At 42.2% G+C, this 19,806-nt stretch overlaps 2 protein-coding genes across 5 annotated transcripts in view; one reads left to right on the top strand and one right to left on the bottom strand.

The window, feature by feature from the left end:
• Positions 1 to 7,618, top strand: part of LOC134467959 (interleukin-4 receptor subunit alpha) — a 9,446-nt gene extending 1,828 nt beyond the window's left edge. Inside the window, exons 3-9 of one of the 3 annotated variants that reach the window (XM_063221977.1) lie at positions 76 to 226; positions 2,263 to 2,444; positions 2,882 to 3,048; positions 4,702 to 4,867; positions 5,035 to 5,122; positions 5,327 to 5,396; positions 6,110 to 7,618. In XM_063221977.1, the coding sequence (XP_063078047.1) occupies positions 76 to 226; positions 2,263 to 2,444; positions 2,882 to 3,048; positions 4,702 to 4,867; positions 5,035 to 5,122; positions 5,327 to 5,396; positions 6,110 to 6,364 (1,079 nt within the window). In that variant the 3' untranslated portion in view covers positions 6,365 to 7,618. Of the gene's footprint in view, positions 1 to 75; positions 227 to 2,262; positions 2,445 to 2,881; positions 3,049 to 4,701; positions 4,868 to 5,034; positions 5,123 to 5,326; positions 5,397 to 6,109 lie in introns of those variants that run through there. The other 2 variants (XM_063221978.1, XM_063221979.1) reach the window with 2 other exon arrangements.
• Positions 7,619 to 7,716: 98 nt separating this feature from the next.
• ube2ib (ubiquitin-conjugating enzyme E2Ib) lies at positions 7,717 to 16,685 on the bottom strand. Of its 2 annotated transcripts, none has more exons than XM_063221980.1 (7): positions 16,576 to 16,685; positions 15,668 to 15,738; positions 15,152 to 15,235; positions 14,960 to 15,032; positions 14,230 to 14,339; positions 13,698 to 13,777; positions 7,717 to 8,770 (listed from the first exon to the last, which is right to left on the bottom strand). In XM_063221980.1, exons 2-7 carry the CDS (start codon positions 15,731 to 15,733, stop codon positions 8,707 to 8,709), a joined length of 477 nt encoding a protein of 158 aa, XP_063078050.1. In that variant the 5' UTR covers positions 15,734 to 15,738; positions 16,576 to 16,685; the 3' UTR covers positions 7,717 to 8,706. The 2 variants fall into 2 exon arrangements, with proteins under 2 accessions (XP_063078050.1, XP_063078051.1); XM_063221981.1 differs by having other exon boundaries at positions 16,522 to 16,621.
• Positions 16,686 to 19,806: the final 3,121 nt, after the last annotated feature.

The raw sequence follows: 19,806 nt of genomic DNA, 5'->3' as shown, positions 1-19,806 counted from the left end.
TCTTTCTCTCTTTCTGTGTGTGTGTGTGTGTGTGTGTGTGTGTGTGTGTCGATGTGTGTGTCGGTGTGTTTATAGGATTAAACTTTGGGCTAGATTGTCTAAATGATTTCTTCTTCACAATAACGTGCTCCTTAAATGCAAGTGGGAGTGCCCCTCACTCCAATACAACTACGGTGATCAGCAACATGCTGGAATCCTCTTGGCTACAAGCAAGAGATTTTGAGGGGTGAGTGGTGTACAATTTTACACTTGAGCATTTCCTTTTGTATAATATTATCTTTCTCAATACACAAACGTGGAGCCAGCCCCACAGGGAAGCCGACAAGGCGAGGGGCAAAGGGGTCAGCTGTCCCAGGCCCAGGGAGATGGGGGAGAGCAGAATTGGGCCCTCATTACATTGCATGTATTAGGTGGGGGGCCCTTTCAGATGCCTTTATCCTGGGCCCAGGCAAAGATGTCAGCGGCCTTGTAGCGAAACACACACACACACGCACACGCACACGCACACGCACACGCACACACACACACACACACAAACACACGCACCCGCGCCCACACATGCACACGCACGCATGCACACACATAAGATAAAAAGGCACAATCTCAATGCTGTTCTCTTCCTTCAGAGACACACATACATGCATGCACGCACACACTCTCTCTCTCTCTCTCTCTCTCTCTCATTCTCTCTCTCTCTCTCTCTCTCTCTCTCTCTCTCTCTCTCTCTCTCTCACACACACACACACACACACACTCACAGAGAGAGAGAGAGAGAGAGAGAGAGAGAGAGAGAGAGAGAGAGAGAGAGAGAGAGAGAGAGAGAGAAACACCACATCAGTCAGCCTCAAAAAGACAGATTCTGACAGACAGACACATCACGTGACCACAGGGCTCACAGGAATTTTTCTTCTCCCCCGAAGAGGCTGGTGTTTTGACACCGACACTCACTTGTCATCCTCTTCTTATACCATACTGACACGAATGATTCGCACATTTCCATTAACAAACCCACAGAATTAATTAATCAGCGGTCATAACAGCTTGACATGTAGGCTAGTCCAGAACGCGTTTTCAGAATAGGATTGTCAAGATACAAGATTCTTTTCATTCGTCCCGAATGAAATTTGTTTTGGACATACATATAGCTGCCGCAGCATAACACACGTCACATGATGAAAAAAAAACATAGCCATAAAGCGCCATCATAGAGATGCATAAAGTGCATTAAAGTGCATACAGTATGGCCTCGAACGCACATGGCATTATAAGGATGGTAGTTGTTAAAGGTGCACCGTGTAAGATGGTGGTGCAGGGTGGCCAGAGTTGGTATTTCAACCATGTAGCAAGAGGCGCATCTTGCCACCAGGCAAGGCAGGCAGTCGCTTGGGGCCCCCAAGCCCCTAGATAGTGAATAAGCTTAACAGCCATACTGTACTACAGTAGTGGTGATTTTGGTTCAAATGTTCATTGTTTTGCATTTTCGCTTGGGGCCCCACCTGACCCTAGAATCGCCTCTGCATGTAGCTCATAGAAACTGTGATGCCTATTGCCAAAGTTGACATTTTCTTGAACATTTTCTGAATAATAACCAATATTTACTTGTATGACCAAGGCACAGTATGTTTTGCAGCTAAAAAAATGTCTATTTCCGGAACTTCAAAATAGCAGACCATGGAGAAGATCTCCCTTTTCATGTATTAAAAGTGCAAATTTCTCAGTCATATTGAATACTTAGAGTTTGATCTTGGTGATAAGTATTTCAGAAAAAATTAACATTTGTGAATTGGCAGCATGGATTCTGGAAATTAACAACTAAAATATCACACAATGCACCTTTAACGACCTGAGTCTTCCTTTACCGCTTGTGAAGAGCCTTAAATTAGTCCTTCCCTTTCTAGCAAAAGTAATCCATGCAACATTGTCTGCACTACATTTCTTACGCCTTTGTTTAGCGCTGTACATTTTTACCTTATCTTCTATTGCAAAAAATAAAGCACTGGCACTGATGAAATTTTGTGATAACGTAATCATTTGGTATTTTTGGTATGTGGTATTTTTGATCACCGTCACTGACTTGATTATTTGCATTAATAAACACCTGCATCAATCAAATGTAATTCAATGTAATTTGTAGTTTGTAATGTAATGCAATGTAATTTGAAGTAATTTGTTGTCAGCCGTAGCATAGCCTTATGTGGTGTTTTGGTCACCTTCTTCACTGACTTGATTCTCTGCGTGTGTGCTTTCCTCCCGTGCGCCAAGCACTCTGTTTGAATGTAAGCTGGTGAAGGCGCTGAATTCCTGGGGCTGTTCACTGTACATGTACACGCCAGGCGCCTTCTCATTCACAGACGTGGACCGATACCAGATCTCACTCTTCAGCAGTCTCCATGGCAACAACAGCTCACTGCTGCTGCTGCCAAAGTACAAGACATGGGAACATAGTGAGAAGACACACGCACACACACACACACACGCATGGACGCACGCACACACACACACACCAATTACAAATGCATTACAAATACACGCTCACACACACAAATACATTATAAATACATACAATATGACTACACATACAAAAGACAGGGAATCCACTCAACAGTGCTCGATCTTTAACGTCATGTACGCAATCAGAAGCTCAGCAGGCAAACACATATCTTGGTTCTTGTAAAAAAAAAGGAATACATGCAATCACGGACACACAGAGAGGGAGAGGGAGGGAGGGGGAGAGAGAGACCGAACATACACACAGACGCACACTGACACAGACACACAGTATGATGAAATAGCTCAGACGGTCTGTATGAATGAATGGATGAATGAATGAATGAATGAATGAGTGACTGCAGCTTCTTCTCTTCTCTTCTCTCGTCCTCAGTCCAGCCCATCCCTCCCCGTAACCTCTCCATGCAGTGGGTTGGGGAAGACGCCGTGTTTAGCTGGCTGAGCGGCTACGAGCAGCAGAGCCCCAAGTATGAGGAGCATGTCCAGCTCCTACCCTTCTTGAAGTACACACTTCGCCTGGAGTCGCCGCAGGGACACATGGTACTGTATGCAGGGCCGGATTATCCATAAGGGCCAGTGGCACAGTGCCCAGGGGCACCAAGCAATTACATCCAGTTAGGGGGCACCACATGACACAAACTCAACAAATATTGTTCATAAGGGGGGCACCAATGAGGTATAGTGCCCAGGGGCACCACAGTGTCTTAATACGGTCAGTATTGGGGACATTTTCACAAGTGTAAGAGTATGCACATCACATCCCACCTCGCTGAGGCCAGGTGCAGGCAGCAGGACAAAGGCGTATCTGGAAAGAGTAAAGTAGCTCTGCTTTGAAGGTTTATTCGGGTCATGCGTTTGGTCAAAAAGTTGTATGAGGAGGTATGTTGTATGGGAACACACATAGCTGCACTGGAAACAGAGGTGGGCATTACATTAGGCATTAGACATTACATTGCCTAGTGCCTGGACGAAATTTGCCCTCCCAAAGGGGCCCCCAACTTTCACACAAGCCACAGTAAGCACGCAAAAAGTAGACCTGATATTAATTTGTTACTTGTGTAAAGTAATTGCAGATATATATGTGACAAAAAATTCTAAGGGCCCAAGCACTGACAGGGGCCCTTAAGGGGGACCAAAATTTGAATCATTCATGGGGCCCAACATTTCTGGCGGCACCCCTGATGGTATGTACAGGTATGTTCATCACAACACATGGTTTATTCTATGTTCTAGGCTCAATGAAGTAGTTTTGTTGAACCAACAAAGACCCATCACACTTGTTATTAGCCAGGCTGCGCCCTCCAAGTGACGCAACACCTTCGCCCGTGTTGCTTCCAATCGAATCGAGATTTGAAAGTCTATGATAATCAGGCTAGCATACTATACTGTGTATATGCATAGGCCTACATACTACATATATGTGCATATGCACGGTTCTTAATCTTCATCCAATACAGGAACAATGATATAAACATAATAACAATGATGGGGCAGCCGTGGCCTAGTCCTAGTGGTTAAGGAGATGGACTTTAGATCAGAGAGTTGCAGATTCGAATCCCTTCCACTCCCTGTCTCACTCTATGGCTGAGGTGCCCTTGAGCAAGGCGCCAAACCCCCACTGCTCTAGAGACTGTAACCAACACCCTGTACTGATAATAACCAAGTCACTTTGGATTTAGAAAAGCATTAGCTAAGTGTAATGTAATTCCATTAGGGATGCAAATTATCTATTAATTCATTAATTGTTAGTTGATTGCCTTATCGATTGACGTAGGACAATTGATAAGCAGCGTTTTCCCACCGAAATCTCAATCTTTCTCGAAAAAAAACCCCTACTAAATCTAAAAATTGAAATTAAAAAGAGATAAAATACTACATTTCAATGAATTCTATTTAAATTATCTAATCCAAAGGTGATTTAAATATTCCCAGTATTCACACCCCTCTTCACACACACTCTCCACATGCCCATTTCACCTGGGTCTCTTGTGATTTGAATTGGCGATTAATGTTTTTTAATCGATTAACGCATTGATCGATATAAGTTGATTAATCGATTAATGGTTTGCATCCCTAAATGTCATGTAATGATAAAGATCAGCCTCCATTCACATCAGTAATGAGGGGAGTGAGTATACATGGACGACATTATTATATATTGAGTGTATTTTTTTTCTATGTGGCTGCAAATAGGTGGACTACAACACCTCAAACAGAAACCTCTCTGTAGCCATGTCCTTCTTCCCTCCCGGTTCAGAGTACTTGGCAACAGTGCGATCGCAGCCCAGTCAGATTGTCTACAAGGGAGTGTGGAGCCAATGGGCTCCCACCATACGCTGGAGAACAGCCTATCAAAAAGGTTTAAATGAAGCTCTCTTTTTAAAAAAAAATAATGCAGTACAGCTGAGATTTAAATTCATTTCTTCCAGGAGCTCGATGTTAAATTCATTCATTATCTCAAAACTGTACAGGCATAGTGCCTAACTACTTCTCACGTGTGTGTGTGTGTGTGGTTCCTGTATGTAGACCGGGATACGTCTTTGCTGACTGCTTCACTGATCTCCATGTGTCTGTTTCTCATGATCATCATGACCAGCTACATCCTGCTGATAAGGTCAGCGGCGCCCACTTACCATCATCATCACAATCACCATCATGGAATAGGCCTCAATAGACACAATACAACATGTTTTTTAGAAGACATCTGACAGCACTCAATCAATCAACCCACCATTCACTCATTCAATTAAATAATCAATCAATCAATTCATCAAAAATATATTTGCATTTTTAAAACGAGAACATGATGTGTTGCCAGATGGAGGAAGCATGCTGTGATCCCACATCCAGCCCTGATCGTGACTTCAGTGAAGTGGAAAGACCAAAATGTGAGACTTCACTAATATTTTATTTTATATCACAGGAGCCAGCCAGCCAGCAGAGGTGTCATATCAACCGCAGCTTTGGAAAGTAGTCATTTGCTGCAGCACACACAAAATACGGCAACACTTGACGCCAGTGTCATAGATATGTCATTACAGTGTCATGGCACAGTTATGCACGCGTCATAAACATTATGTCCATGTCAAACATTTTATGACTGTTGGCCTTCAGTGACATTCGGTTATGTCAAAGACTGCGTTGTCTTTGCCATAAGTTATAACCGAATGTCACTTAAGGCCAACAATTATGACATGGACATAATGTTTGACTTATCTATGACTGTGTCATGACACTGTAATGACATGCCTAGGACACCGGCGTCAAGGAAAGTGTTACCCAAAATGCATAGACCTTCCAGATCCAATATCTCACTCATGAACGTTCCCTTGCATGCCCATGCACATCATACAGTGAATTATAGTACATTACAGCCAGCAGATGTGTACTATCAACCAGTGGCGGAGCAATTGTACACAGGGCCCCAGGGCAAAATATACCTTGGCCACATATACCATCATCTGCATGCATCCATACATTTACCCGGCTATCAAAAAAGTGTCTTCAATTAATAATTGAATATGATGTATCATATGATATACATTTGTTCATGGTTCAATGACTGGGTTTGCCCTGTGTGTGTGTGTGTGTGCCTGAGTAGGAGCGTGCCGTCTGGATTCCATCATACGAGGAGGCTTCAAAGATCGACATGGTAACGCTGCAGCCAATCCCATCAGACATCATCATCATCAAACCATCGGAACAACTAGTGGTTGCCAGGGGCATCAGGGCTCCAGTGAAGACTGACTTCACAGGCAGAACTGGCTGTGTGCAGCTCGACTCCATGGCAACAGAGACGGCCAGACTGCCCTGCAGTGAGGACTACTGCATGCTCTCCAGCTTAACGACACCTTAACAGGGTTTCAGCAGAGCAGTGTTGCCACATAAACCACAATTATCACATTTGAGCCATAATTTTGTCCTTTGTACGTTCAAAAACACATGATGCTAGATCATTTCAGTTTTCATTCAGTTAATTTAGTTGCCTTTAAAACACCGAGTTGGTTCATGTATGACAATTTCCTCCCAAAAAGCAATAATTTTGAGGTTATGGTAGGATAGTTCAACGTTTTCCATCTGGCACCACTGCAGTAGAGAGCAACTCTGCATTCACTTCCCTTTGACATCAAGTTGCCACTGCCTCCTCCACCACTATATACACCTATTGCACCTGTTATACATTTGTGCTGTATCTTATGTAATCTCTGCTGAGGGCGTACCACTGTGTTCATGAAATGCTGGCATATAGAGGCATGCCTTGTGCTATTTGAGCATGGTGTCCCTGAAATTATTTGACTGTTTCATTGATGATTTAACAATGCATGTGGATAACATTACATTACACTTAGCTGACTCATCAAAACAACAGTTATTTTAGGGTATTGGTTACAGTCCCTGGAGTAATGTCGGGTTAGGTGCTTTGCTCAAGGGCACTTCAGCCATGGATAACTGTGCTGGTAAGGATGGGATTTGAACCTGCAATCCTCTGATTTAAAGGTCAGCACTCGAATCATTGAGCTATGGCCGCTCCTATATACACACAACTCCCTGACCCTTGATGGAAAGGTCAATATGTACGGTTTTACACAGTTGTTTAATTGTATTAAGATGTAAAATGTAGCATTCCTTACTGATTTACAAATATTTGTTAATGCTCATATAGGACATTATTTAATAAGTGTCAAGGAATGATTTACTTTGCGTTATTTTTTTTAAGATCAGTGTTACCAAAATGGGTATGAAACAGGAGATTCCATTTAAGACCCCCCAAATTAAGATTATTCTCCATTGAGTTTACACAAAGCACTGACATTTCATTCTGAATAAAGCATTCATAAAAAATAAAGCATTTCAACTGGACAGAGTTGACACTAGGTCTGTGTCTTTGACTCCTGAGTCATTCCGTAGCAACGAGCATGCTTGTAACGACCGGAATAGATTTTAAAGTGGAATTTCAGTTTTTGATAGTGGAATAAAGTTTCCGTATTAAAGTATAAAGTAAGTCTCGTGTACTTTGTCAAAAAAACGTATATAAAAAGATTAGCACAGAAGTTTGAAATTGTGTTTTACCAGTCTCCAATGTGCAGCTTTTAACTAAACATAAAAAAAGGCATTGATTAATTGATGTGGAAGATATTTAGAATATAAAAAGAGCCACCCTGACATTTGCTAACAACAACAAGAATAGCACAGGAGCCACTAACAACACACTTTTGTAGAAAGAGCTTTATTTTGACTAAGCACTTGAACAGGTAGAGTGCATGGCCTAATGTTCCCATCATTTGCAACAAACTCAATGACGAACAAACACTAAAACGAAAATGAAGAGCACAGGTGTACAAGACAGGAGTGTACTGTCATCTGATTTTTTTTCTTTTTCGGTCCTGTGATGAAATACTCAGTTTTTTTTATTTTATTTAAAAGAGGAAATGGGTGGGGGAAGGGGGCTGGTGGAGGGACTCTAAGGCAAAGGTGCCATTTCCCTCCAAGGAAAGCATTTTCTTTAATATATATATAAAAAAGAAAAAAAAGGAAAAAAAAAAACACAAACAAAAAAACTAAAGATACGAAAACATGTGCATACACAGAAAAAAAATTAAGAGGGAGATGGGGTTGGAATCATGCACGCACTTACATTAAAACTTTCACGCCCACATTCATACAGCTTTTTTTTCTTCTTTTTTTAAGAGTCAAACTCAAAATATAGTCACGAGGTCAACTGCAATATACAGGAGTTTTCTGGTTATGTTTGGCCGGAGGTGAAAGCACCGGTAGGAGGGGGGGCGGGGCGCGGAGAGGGGGGTGGTGGGTCATGTCACTGCCGGGCATTCTGGGAGATTCCATTTTGACATGACACTGGTGGAGAACGATGAAGGAGGCGGGAATAACAGAGGATGAACAAAAAGCTAGATAGCAAGACCGTCTGAATGGGGGGTGTGGGGGCGCCAGGAGAGGTGAGGTGGCCAGGGCAAAGGGCTCTTGGTGGCGGGCGGGAAGATGCAGTTGGATGGCACAGAGCGTGTTCAAATTTGAAGTTTGAAGTCCAGGTGTGTACAGAACACGTGTGCTCAGAAAGAAGGGGAGAGGACAAGAAGAGGAGGAGGAGGGGGTAAGAGCGCAAGAAAGAGAGAGGGGGGCGCGCGCATGGTGGACACATCACTCCCTCCTTCTGTATTGACGCATCCTCTTCCCTCACACCTATGATGGGGAGAACTTTTTGGCTTGTGCTCGCACTCTCTTCTCGTACTCCACTCTGTTCTGGCTGTTGGCAGAAAACAAACAAAAATTAGAGAAGCTATAGGTATTACATTTAAAGTGATACGGTCCCATTTTTGGAAATAAGCTCAGATCACACCTCCTCTGGAGTTAAATAGTTGAGTTTTGCCTTTCTCCTGTACTATCAATTCAGTTAACATTGAGTCCTATGAGACCAGCTGGTGGCTAACTGGTCTCATAGGAATCAATATTAACAGCTAGCATGGAGGTAAAATTTGCACTGCAGTACTCAGAGAAAGGTTGAAAGTACAGGAGGAAGGTAAAACTCAACTATTTAACTCAAGGGGAGGTGTAATATGAGTTTAGTTCCAAAAATGAGACCGTATCACTAAGTTTACGTCCGCACACTTGCTCCCCTTTTGCTTTTTCCATTTTAATTTCTCCAAGTGAACTCAGACAAAGCTATAGGTATTTTTGATAATTTTGCATCAGTTGTGGCCTTTCATTTACACCTAAACTGAGTTTTAGAAGTCTCCGGTTTAGGAATCTAAAAACACACGCCACAATGACGTTTTTATTTTCATCTACGTCATGTTTATACATAAACAGAAAATATCTGCGTTTAAGAATATTCCACATGCATGTAAACGGCTGATCATCCAAAAAGTGTTTAACGACTAACAAACCATTTATTTGACACGTCAAGACAGTTTTCGGGGAAGGTGTCTGAAGTGTGTTTTAAAAGCTGCACTGTGTAAGATGGTGGCCAGAGTAGGTATTGCAAATATGCATCTCATTGAAACTGTGCTGCCTATTGCCAAATTTGATCTTTTCATGAATATTTTCTGAATAAACCAATATTAACTAGCATGACCAAAGCACAGTAAGTTTTGCAGCTAAAAATGTCAATTTCTGTTAGTTGAAGACCGCTATATACATTTTGTGCTGTGTCCATTTTTTGTTTGTTATAATCGAGCAGTCCTGTGATTACACAGCATTGATCTCTGAGAAATCAATATCACGACTATCTAAGCCAATATTGATAAGTTACCACAATTTTTATTAGACGATATTTCTTCTGAAGACTAATAATTGTGCTTAACAATTCATAATCTTGCCTCCTTTCAGCAGTGTTAGTGAAAGGCTATAGAGAAACACACATAGCGCATTCAGGCCAACTGAGAACAGGGCCAGTGCCCGTTCCCGAACCTAATCGTGAACCGGCCGTTTAGCGTTCACAAACCGGAAAGTTGGTCCGCAGTGCGAACCACAAAATACTTGTTTTTTCTTCGCGAACCATGACGTCAAGGTGACCATCAGCAGGTGTGTCTGGGTAACAGTCACGTGCAGAAAAAGTTCAGGACACGGGCGGTAACGGGCACCGGCATCATTCTGGTCGGCCTGAAAACCACCAGTGGTGTTCTGCATGTTGGGTAGCAAGTCTGCTCAAGTGGAGGGGAATGCATGGCGCAACCTACCTTTTGGCAGTATAGACAATGTTATAAAATTATTGTTTCAAGTCGATATTGATATCACAATATAAAATCGATATATTGCACAGCCCTATGTGATCATATCCATAACGGCATAGAAGGGACATCAGTCTGACAAGCCTACAAGAAATTGGCGGACACCAGCTCAGTGAATGGGAATTGAGGACACATGAGAAAAGAACCAGTCATACTTGACAAGTCATGCAAGTGTCTTGTCAAATATCCAACAAATTCAGTGATAATTAGCTGGCATGCCAAATGCCAGCAGACAAGTAGAGATGGAGAGAAATCGCGTTGGACAGCCATTCACACCTGACAACTTCTGCTCGATTACACATGATTTCACATTCAAACTAGGCAAAACAGGACACTCTGTGTGTCCCATGGCGCATTTAGGCCAAAGCCGATGCCCGTTCCCGCACCTAATCTCAAACCGGCCGGTGTGTTCATCCTGCAAGTCTAAGCGCACGGGAACCGTTAGGTTGGTTTGAGATAAAACAAAGACAAAACAAAAAATACTTGGTTTTTTTTCTCTGGGAAACGTGACAACACTGGATGTCCACATTCATCCAGTCACTTGCAGTTAAGTTCAGAGTCCGGTATGGACGGAGGTGGTTCGCAGGTTAACACTTTAGTGCACATAACTGATGTGGGCACGGTTCTGGTCCGCCTGAAAACACTATCAGTGATTGAGGATAGAACCAGTAGACCAGTGGTTCCCAACCTATGGGTCACCAAAAATCCACAGTGGGTCGTGAAGCCCTCTTGATTTTAACGGGTTTAATTTTAATACCATATTTAGCCCATGTTGAATAAATGGCATTAAAGCATTTAAACTAATATATGCATAGAAGCAACAAAATGTAAGTGATACATCAAACAGTTACAGAGCATCATGTGACTCCCTCTCGTGCGGGCGTTCGCGTGATTGGGTCACCAAAGCTTGCGATGGTAAAAATATGGGTCCCTGAAGAAAAAGGTTGGGAACCACTGCAGTAGACGATTAACATACTGGCACTGAAGACCTAGCACTGCCACTCCTCCTCTTCCGTACATTACACACAAGTACTGGGCAATAGAGGATGACATTTTTCGGGAATTCCCGTGGGTCCTGCGGGATTCCCGCGGGATGGGAGTCAAAATTTAAAGATGAATTTGAGCGGGCAGGAGCGGGAATAAAAATGAACTAAAGCGGGAATACTCGCTTATTTTTTCATCAAAAAAAGCCTAGTTTTTTGATGAAACAGGAGTGGGATTGATTGAGTGGGAGTGGGCAGGATTGGAAACATTCTTTGCAGGAGTGGACGGGATGGGATTTGTTTCTTTTACTCCAGTCCGGGATGGGATTTTTTTTCTGGGACCGGGATGGGACGGGAGTGAAAATCCACTCCCGTGTCATGCTCTACTCTGCAACCACACGAGTGCCAATAAATGGAAGTAAATGGAATAACCTGGGCTTGATGCTGATTGTTATGTAAGGGTTAACGTTCGGCGAGAAGGTCGCTACCGTGGAATAGCAGCACGACAGAGAGAATCTTTAGACCCCGACGCGGAGCGGATATACTTAAATGATTCACACATGGTGGGGACATTTCTTTAGGCCTATTTAATGTTAAGTCTATTATAGTTTTTAATGTCAAAAGAGTGTTGCTGCGCAAAACAAAACAGTGCCGTTGTGGAACACTAGGCAACAGCTAGCCAGGACAACAGGTGTTGTCTATCACAGCCGCTGATTAGAGTCTTGTTGAAAAGTCGCTTTAGCAGTGAAAAGTCTTGTTGCCATTGACAGCGGTCTGTTATAGACCAACCCGTCCGTTATCGAAAATTATTATATGGTTGTGACGTCATCTGTCGAATGCTCCATTCATTTCAACGGGGCTCCCCAACGTTCGGACGTCTGTTATTTTTCGATAACGGACGGGTTGGTCTATAACAGACCGCTGTCAATGGCAACAAGACTTTTCACTGCTAAAGCGACTTTTCAACAAGACTCTAATCAGCTGCTGTGATAGACAGCACCCGTTGTCCTGGCTACCGCTGTCAATGGCAACAAGACGTTCACTGCTAAAGCCACTGGCTTGTATACAAGTCAGTGGCTAAAGCGAATGTTTCATATCACTCCGCAGGGGGTCCGGTCTTTTGTCACTCTAATCAGCTGCTGCGATAGACAACACCTGTTGTCCTGGCTAGCCTACCTAGCTGTTGCCTAGCGGTGTTCCTACGGCACTGTTTTGTTTTGCGCAGCAACAATCTTAACATTAAATAGGTCTAAAGAAATGTCCCCGCATGTGTGAATCATTTAAGTATATCCATATAATAAGCGGGTTAACTTTCGGCGAGTCGGTCGCTTTGTGGAATAGCAGCACTTCAGAGAGAACAAGACCCCTCCGCTCCGCGTCGGGGTCTAAAGATTCTCTCTGTCGTGCTGCTATTCCACGGTAGCGACCTTCTCGCCGAACGTTAACCCTTACATAACAGACGTGCGAACGTTGGGGAGCCCCGTTGAAATGAATGGAGCATTCGACCGATGACGTCACACCATATAATAATGTTGCATAATGTTGATTCATACAATCAAACACAGCATTCTGATAAAATATCGAGTGGCTATATTTGATCGTCGTTCATGTTAGATTCTATTCATCGCAATGTCTTGTTTGTGTAAATTCAAAACAAATAAAAGTACATAGGTTGAAAAAAAACCCCTCACTATTCAACCATTTCTAAACTATTGACACAAAAGTCATCAGAAGTCTATTGGTTCATACAACTTAAAAGCGTTGGTGTTCTCAATTCACAAGGCATCACTGCCACATTCAGGACATTTGATGCCGCATTCTTAGCAGATCTTTGCGGCTTCCTTCAAGTAGGAAGCAGCGTTTTTTATGTCTTGGGAAGTCACCTTATACATTTGTCCAAGTTGCTTGCCATGCATTCATCCCCACCCATCTAAGAGGACCAAGCATAACTCGCCGTGATCAAGCAAATAGATTTGTGGTTGCAAATGCAGCTAGTGATTCACTAGGGTAGCAGATATTTCTTCAAGCAGTTGAAACATTGCATTAATGACAACATGGCTAACAAATACAAACCAATTTTAAAAAAGTCAAGCTAACAGAACCTTAGGCACAGCTTCAAATAAGCACGCTGTGAGAATGTTTTTCATCACGGAATGCCAGGAGTTGATACAAATCTGAATATGGTACGTAAAGCGATTTTTGGTATGAAAATCGTTTCACAGGACTCTCGTTCGGACCGCTCTGCCTTTAAGTTGCATTTGAGGTTTTCTGATAGCGGAACATGGAAGTGGTCGCGAGGGTCATCGTTTCACTTACTAAAGATTCACATAGCCATCAGCTGACTCGGCGATTAATTAAACTTTTAATCCTACCTGGAACCCCTTTGAAATATGTGAAACAGGTGTGCAAAACAATCCAGAATGTTAAGAAAAATAAATAAAAACCTTTCAAAAACTCTTACCAGTATATGGTGTAAGCTTCAGCCTGAGCTGGGTCTTGGATATTAGGCTCATTTAGAAGCTCCTGAATTCCCAAAAGAATCTATAGAATCAAAAACATGGTTGGAAAAAGCAGAACATCGAGGTGTGTGTGCGTGTAGCACATCTGAAGTTTGAATGTTCATTTAGTCAATTAATGGCCATAAGGATGGAGATAATTTGGGTGACTGGTCCAGGTTGGCTTGTTCATGTACCTCAAAGAAATAAGTTAACCACACACACACACACACACACACACACACACACACACACACACACACACACACACACACACACACACACACGTTTGACTCTTTGCTCGTTTATTCTGCCGAGCAAACAACGCCTTTCGCAACTGATGACTCACAGAGCCGAAATGAATTGTCCACTCTGAACAAACGAGAAAAACGTCAAACAAGTGTGCGGTAAACTGCTTTCTTTTGAAGTATTGAACACTCCTGCGTTAAACCAGCACCTAGAAGCGGGGCATGGATTTTTGAACTTTTGTTGATGTACCTGTTTGATGGTGATTGCAGGCCTCCAGTCTTTGTCCTCTTCCAGGATAGACAGACATACTGTGCCAGAGGGATATACATTCGGATGGAACAGCGGAGGCTCAAACTTACCTATGGAAGAAAACACAAAAAGGTTTCATAGTGGGCTGCCAGGGGGCCTGACTAATACAAAGCAGTGCTCATACTTAAATGTGCACTGTGTAATATTTTTTGCAGTTTCTTTACATAATTCATGCTACCCATTCACATATGTTACCTTTTTTCGCAAATACTTACCACCACCATCAAATTCCAAGTTTTCATTCTGACTAGGAATATTGCACTATTCATACATAAAAGATGGAGCTTTTCCATGTCTGCCATTTACTTCACAACAATGTGTGGCAACTACCGCTCTGACTTAGCCATTGGTCACCCACTTCAATCTATGAAAACCTTACAACATTAAAAATCACCGAATGAAATCCCTTGGCCCAACAGATAGGAGCACTCCTGTCCATGCAAGAGTCAAATTTGTGATTTCCCAGGTTAGCATGGTAAGATCTTATCGAACCTCGTCAGTCATCATGTGATCGCAGCAATGCTCTGCATGTACCATGCTGACATGTCAGTGTGATTATTTCTTCGCACCGCATTTGTATGAATTGTTGATTTTAAACATACTTCAGTCCTCAGAAGGGCACAAATACCATGTACAGTCCTTCAAGCTTTTTAGCGTCTTAACAGCTTACACTTTGGTGGTGACGAGGGGTAGTCATCCTTGAAGAGCATCCTCAGTTTGAACAGACCTCCTTCCCATGGAGTCTAAACAGAGAATATAAACAGTCCCTTGTCTCAGTGCATCAACTGTAAATAACCAGCCAAGTACAGGAGACTTACAAAAGCATCATCAAAGGCAAAATACATTTGACCAAAACACTTACCCCCTTCTTCCCTGGAATGGCACATTCCCAATTCATCAAGTTCATCGTTCCATCTGGATTTTTCGTTGGCACAGCAACAAAGCCCTAAGAACACAAACTCAATTCATCACTTTCATGCAATCAGATTCTGACTACAGTAATTGGCCTACAGAGAGTGACTACTTTATACTGCCTGCATGACACCTGTTGCACACAAGGTGCTTCATCGACAGTCCTGGCTCTACACCAACCTGACAATAATAGGCGCCCCTGAATGATTAAAAAACAAAAACACGCACAATTTCTAACAAATAGACCTACTTTCCATTACTTTTCTTATCCACAGTTATGCTCATATTCCTGACGTTTTGAAATAGGGGACTGTTCCACGTGACAGAGGTGCACAAGAGGCGTTAACACGTTTACCAGTGTTTCCCAGTCAGGTCGACCAAAAGCCTAAGAAACAGTTACTGAAACAGTTAAGACATGTGAATGTTACTCATTGTGTTTTCCATTATAATTTCTGGTTGCACTTACAAAAGGATGGTCTTTCCGCCATGCTTTACGTTCCTGTGCCAGTCGACTGAGAGCAATGCCAGACATGGTAGCTGAGGAAGAGAATAAAGTTCACTCTACTTTGGCAAATAACACCTCTCTCTGCAAGAGAACGCACAATTGGCCAAAGGCCGACATAGATACGACGATACGAAAATGATACAACGAACAAGAAAAGGGGCAAAACAAATGGAACTTCCACAATATTAGCTGCTCAAGGCTAGCTAGCATTATAAACATTGGAAGGTGCACCGGTAACTGAGCTAATGGCAACCTAAACTGTGATAGGTGCCCTGTGCAAGGATTTGCCGCCAATTAACACTGCAAATGTATATGGGGTGGAGAACACAGCGTTTCACTTGTACGCATGAACTACAACCTTGCTCTTACAGCAAAATCCACCATGGATAAAAATCAATTTCAAAACAGGGCTAAGCTAGCAGCTAAACTGTTTGGTCTTCTGATGTAGCCTGCTAACGTAGCAGGTTAGCCATTATTATTCCACTGTTTCAGCTGCATGACTGATAAACTGAATCATCTGAAGCAGTGTACATCAACCAGGATTTGTTTTGATGTTGAAAGGATGGCGATTCAATTTCTGTGTGATAATAGCTCAGCCCACTTGTGTTGTTTTGCCAAACTGTGACTTTAAGTGCAGTCGTCTCGTAGGAAAGGCATCCATGACGGTGCCGCACAAAGACCACACTTCCCTTGTTACGAACGCGCGTTCACACAGCAACCGGGCTAAACAACAAAAAACAATCCCATCATGTCAACTCTACATTTATCACTACTGTGAAGCGTGATAGAATCTTTTTGCATTGAAATTGTATTACCGTTTCGATGCCAGACTGTTCCGTAGCTACTATGGCGTTTGCGACGGAACTTACCCGTGTTTGTCTCGGGACAACCGTGAAGCAAGTTTCCCTCCTGATGAGAACACCCGTTCTGAACCAGGCTATGTAGGACCACACGGCTCTCAAACCCGGGTGCCTGAACAATAATGAAAAACAAGCTAATATTCTCGCAAACGAGTTTATTCACCGATTTATCTTTATATCCCGCATTAACTGTTTACTATTTATATTACTCCGCTGAATACAACTAGGGCCTATATATCACTGCCTGTGTGATTCCAATCAGGCATATTCACGAGCGACCATATTTAAAGGGGCCAAAGTAAACGGCGCAGAACAGGCGATGATTTTTCCATCCCTGACGATATGGCACGATTAATTTGGAGTTTTAACCGCTAGTGCGAGAATCGTTGGGCGTAATGGAGGGAAAGCTCTTCATGGGGGTGTAATACTAAAACACCGTAATACAAACATTGCTGTTCTGTCATTCAGAAATGCGTGGAAACAGACGATATTTGCCGATATTTTAGGCATCGTGGACAGAGAACGCCAATGCCTATGGTAGGCCTAGTTCTAATTGTAAGATAATTGGCAGAGCGGGAGGTGCACCAAACGAAACATTATATTTTTGTCAACCATTTGCACGATTGGAAACACAAAATGAGACCTTTATCGATAATATATAAATTGTATTTCCTGCCAGTCGCTTGGGGTTTGGCTAGTGATTAATCTAAATCACCACCAGATGCCACTGTCTCCCTTTTTATAGATATAAACCAGAGATTTCTGTCTCTGTATAAACTATCTACGGCTGAGTGTCCCGAGCAACTGTCCCAAGCCGTTTCCCAATGCCCAGTGATTGGATACTCTTTGGTGAACTCCGCGAAGCATCTAATCACTAGGCGTTTCACGTCCTAGCAAGGCTAGAACAGTGGACATAGAGAAACACTATGTTCGCTCAGAGGCGACACCACGCGCAATAAATGGGAAGATAGACGAGGACTTTTAAAGTTACTTTTAAATAAGATCATTAGCTTGTTGCAATCACCACAACCCCCACGAAACTTGTCTTCAAATGGGTTTAATTTAGTTGAGTTTATGATTTTTGGTATCTGCTTGGGTGGAGGCTTCTGAGCAAACAAAGTTGGGCCAGTCCACCCTCAAAGTTAATTCAGAAACATGCATTTAAGATTTGTTTTATGCATTCAGGTCACATCCTTTATGGACAAATCAAGGTAACACTGCATTTTAACAGGGCTTTGACTGCAGCGTAGGCTACTTACTTATTGGGTAGGCCTACAGTGGAATAACTGGTGTAATAACATGTTAGTACAACTGTAGTACATGTTATGTCATATAGTGTATGTAGCTACATGCCATAGGCCTAATGACCATAATGTAGGCTACTATTATGAAGTAGTTTTATAATAGGCCTGAAAAGTGATGAATTCTTCCAAGGAAGCAAAGGGCATTAAATATTTGTTTTATGCATTCAGGGCACATCAACAAATCAAGGCAACACTGCATTTAACAAGGCTTTGACTATGGCTAATTATTATATTGGGTAGGGCTACAGTGGAATAACTGGTGTAATAACATGTTAGTACAACTGTAGTACATGTTGCGTCATAGTATGCTACATGCCATAATGACCATAATGTAGGCCAAATATGAAGTAGTTTTATAATAGGCCTGACAAAGGGCTGAACTGAGGCCCAAGGCACCATGTAGATATAAATACATTGTGAGTACGATGTAATAACATGTAGCCTAGGCCTACTAGCGGTACGTTATTACACAAATTCACTGTATCTCATGAGTAAGTAAGTACACTGTAATGAAATCCCTGCTGAAATAAAGTGTAGTTCTAGCCCAAATCACGAATGTAGGCCCTGAGCAGAGGCTAAAAACCATCATGTCGTTCAGAATCCAGAATGTCGGCCTCTGCTGGGGGATTCTTCTTAGTTGGGCCAAGTTTTGGATTCAATACAATGTACAAACCTAATTTTGCCACAAACAGACTATACCCTTTTCATGTAGTCGATGGAATTAAGCACCTGCTATGGTGAAGTACATGTAGGGCTGTCATCTGTAGTCTAATGTTTCTGTTTGTAAACAGTAATTCAAAATAGATGTGGGTTAACCATCTTTCCAGCAGCATAAATCTTTTCCTCCATGGGCTTAAATTTTAGGGTAAATAGCATTGCTGCAAAGAATAAGGGAAGATACAGTTATGTTCCCCATTTCATATTTTGTGTGCAGTGCATGTAGGTGGGGTTGACAGAAGAAGGGAGAGGTTGAGTTTAAGCTAATTTTACCACTTGTAATTCCTTGGGGCGCCATTGGGGGCCGCCCCCTTGCACGGTTGAGGCATAAATGCAATTTTGTTGTGTGCAGTGTGTGGTGTTCACTTGTGGGCTGTAGATTGCTGTGTCACAATGACAATGGGAGTTGCAGTTTCACTTTCACTAAAATTATTTGTAAAGAATAAAAGACAAACAGTTAACCAATGTGGAAAAAATTTATAGCATAACAGTCCAGTTTGTGTTCAGCTACAACTTTGCCTGAATATATAAAACAGACATTCAGCTTTAAATCATTAGAGAATAGTTTAGTAAGGTTCAATACATAGAAAAGTTATGTACAAACAAACAGTCATTCCAGCAAGGTATGCTGTCCTTGGAAACGGGCTTCTCTCTGATTACTAAGTTCTATGTGACATATTTCTGTGACGTGCAAAATGTGTGTAGTGCATTTAGTGCATCTGGTCAGTCAGACACTCACCAGTGACCGTCTATATGGAAGTGGAAAAAAATGATAACACATTTTTTTATTTTTTTGCTTGAAACCAAAAACTTCTGAAAAGGACACCCCATTCTGTCTTTGCAGCACACAGACTTCGTGAGACAACATCTAGTCCTTGTGTTGGAATGCCAGTTGTACACAGATTTAATCAACCACTTAAAAATCTCATCCAGGTATTTAGTCTGTGCTGCAGGAAGCAGGTGAACTAATCGTTTCCTTTTCATCTCCTTAAAAAGTAGTCACTGTGAGATTGATTTGCTGCACATGGTCCCTTTCGTTATCAGTAGGCTATTTACATCTGTACACACAAAAAAGTCAATAAACTACAGCATATAACTCTTAAAAGGCCGACCATGTGAATGGTTAATGGTGGTTCTTATCAAACGAGTAAAATTAAATTGTGAGTTGAAGTTCACGTGATATCATTTAGTCATAGTAGATCACCTGTGCAGCAAAGTG

This window comes from Engraulis encrasicolus, chromosome 17 (assembly GCF_034702125.1).
Source record: "Engraulis encrasicolus isolate BLACKSEA-1 chromosome 17, IST_EnEncr_1.0, whole genome shotgun sequence".
In the NCBI taxonomy this organism is placed as follows: domain Eukaryota; kingdom Metazoa; phylum Chordata; class Actinopteri; order Clupeiformes; family Engraulidae; genus Engraulis; species Engraulis encrasicolus.
Note: the sequence above shows the minus strand (reverse complement) of the source record. Positions and strands in the feature narration are given on the sequence as shown.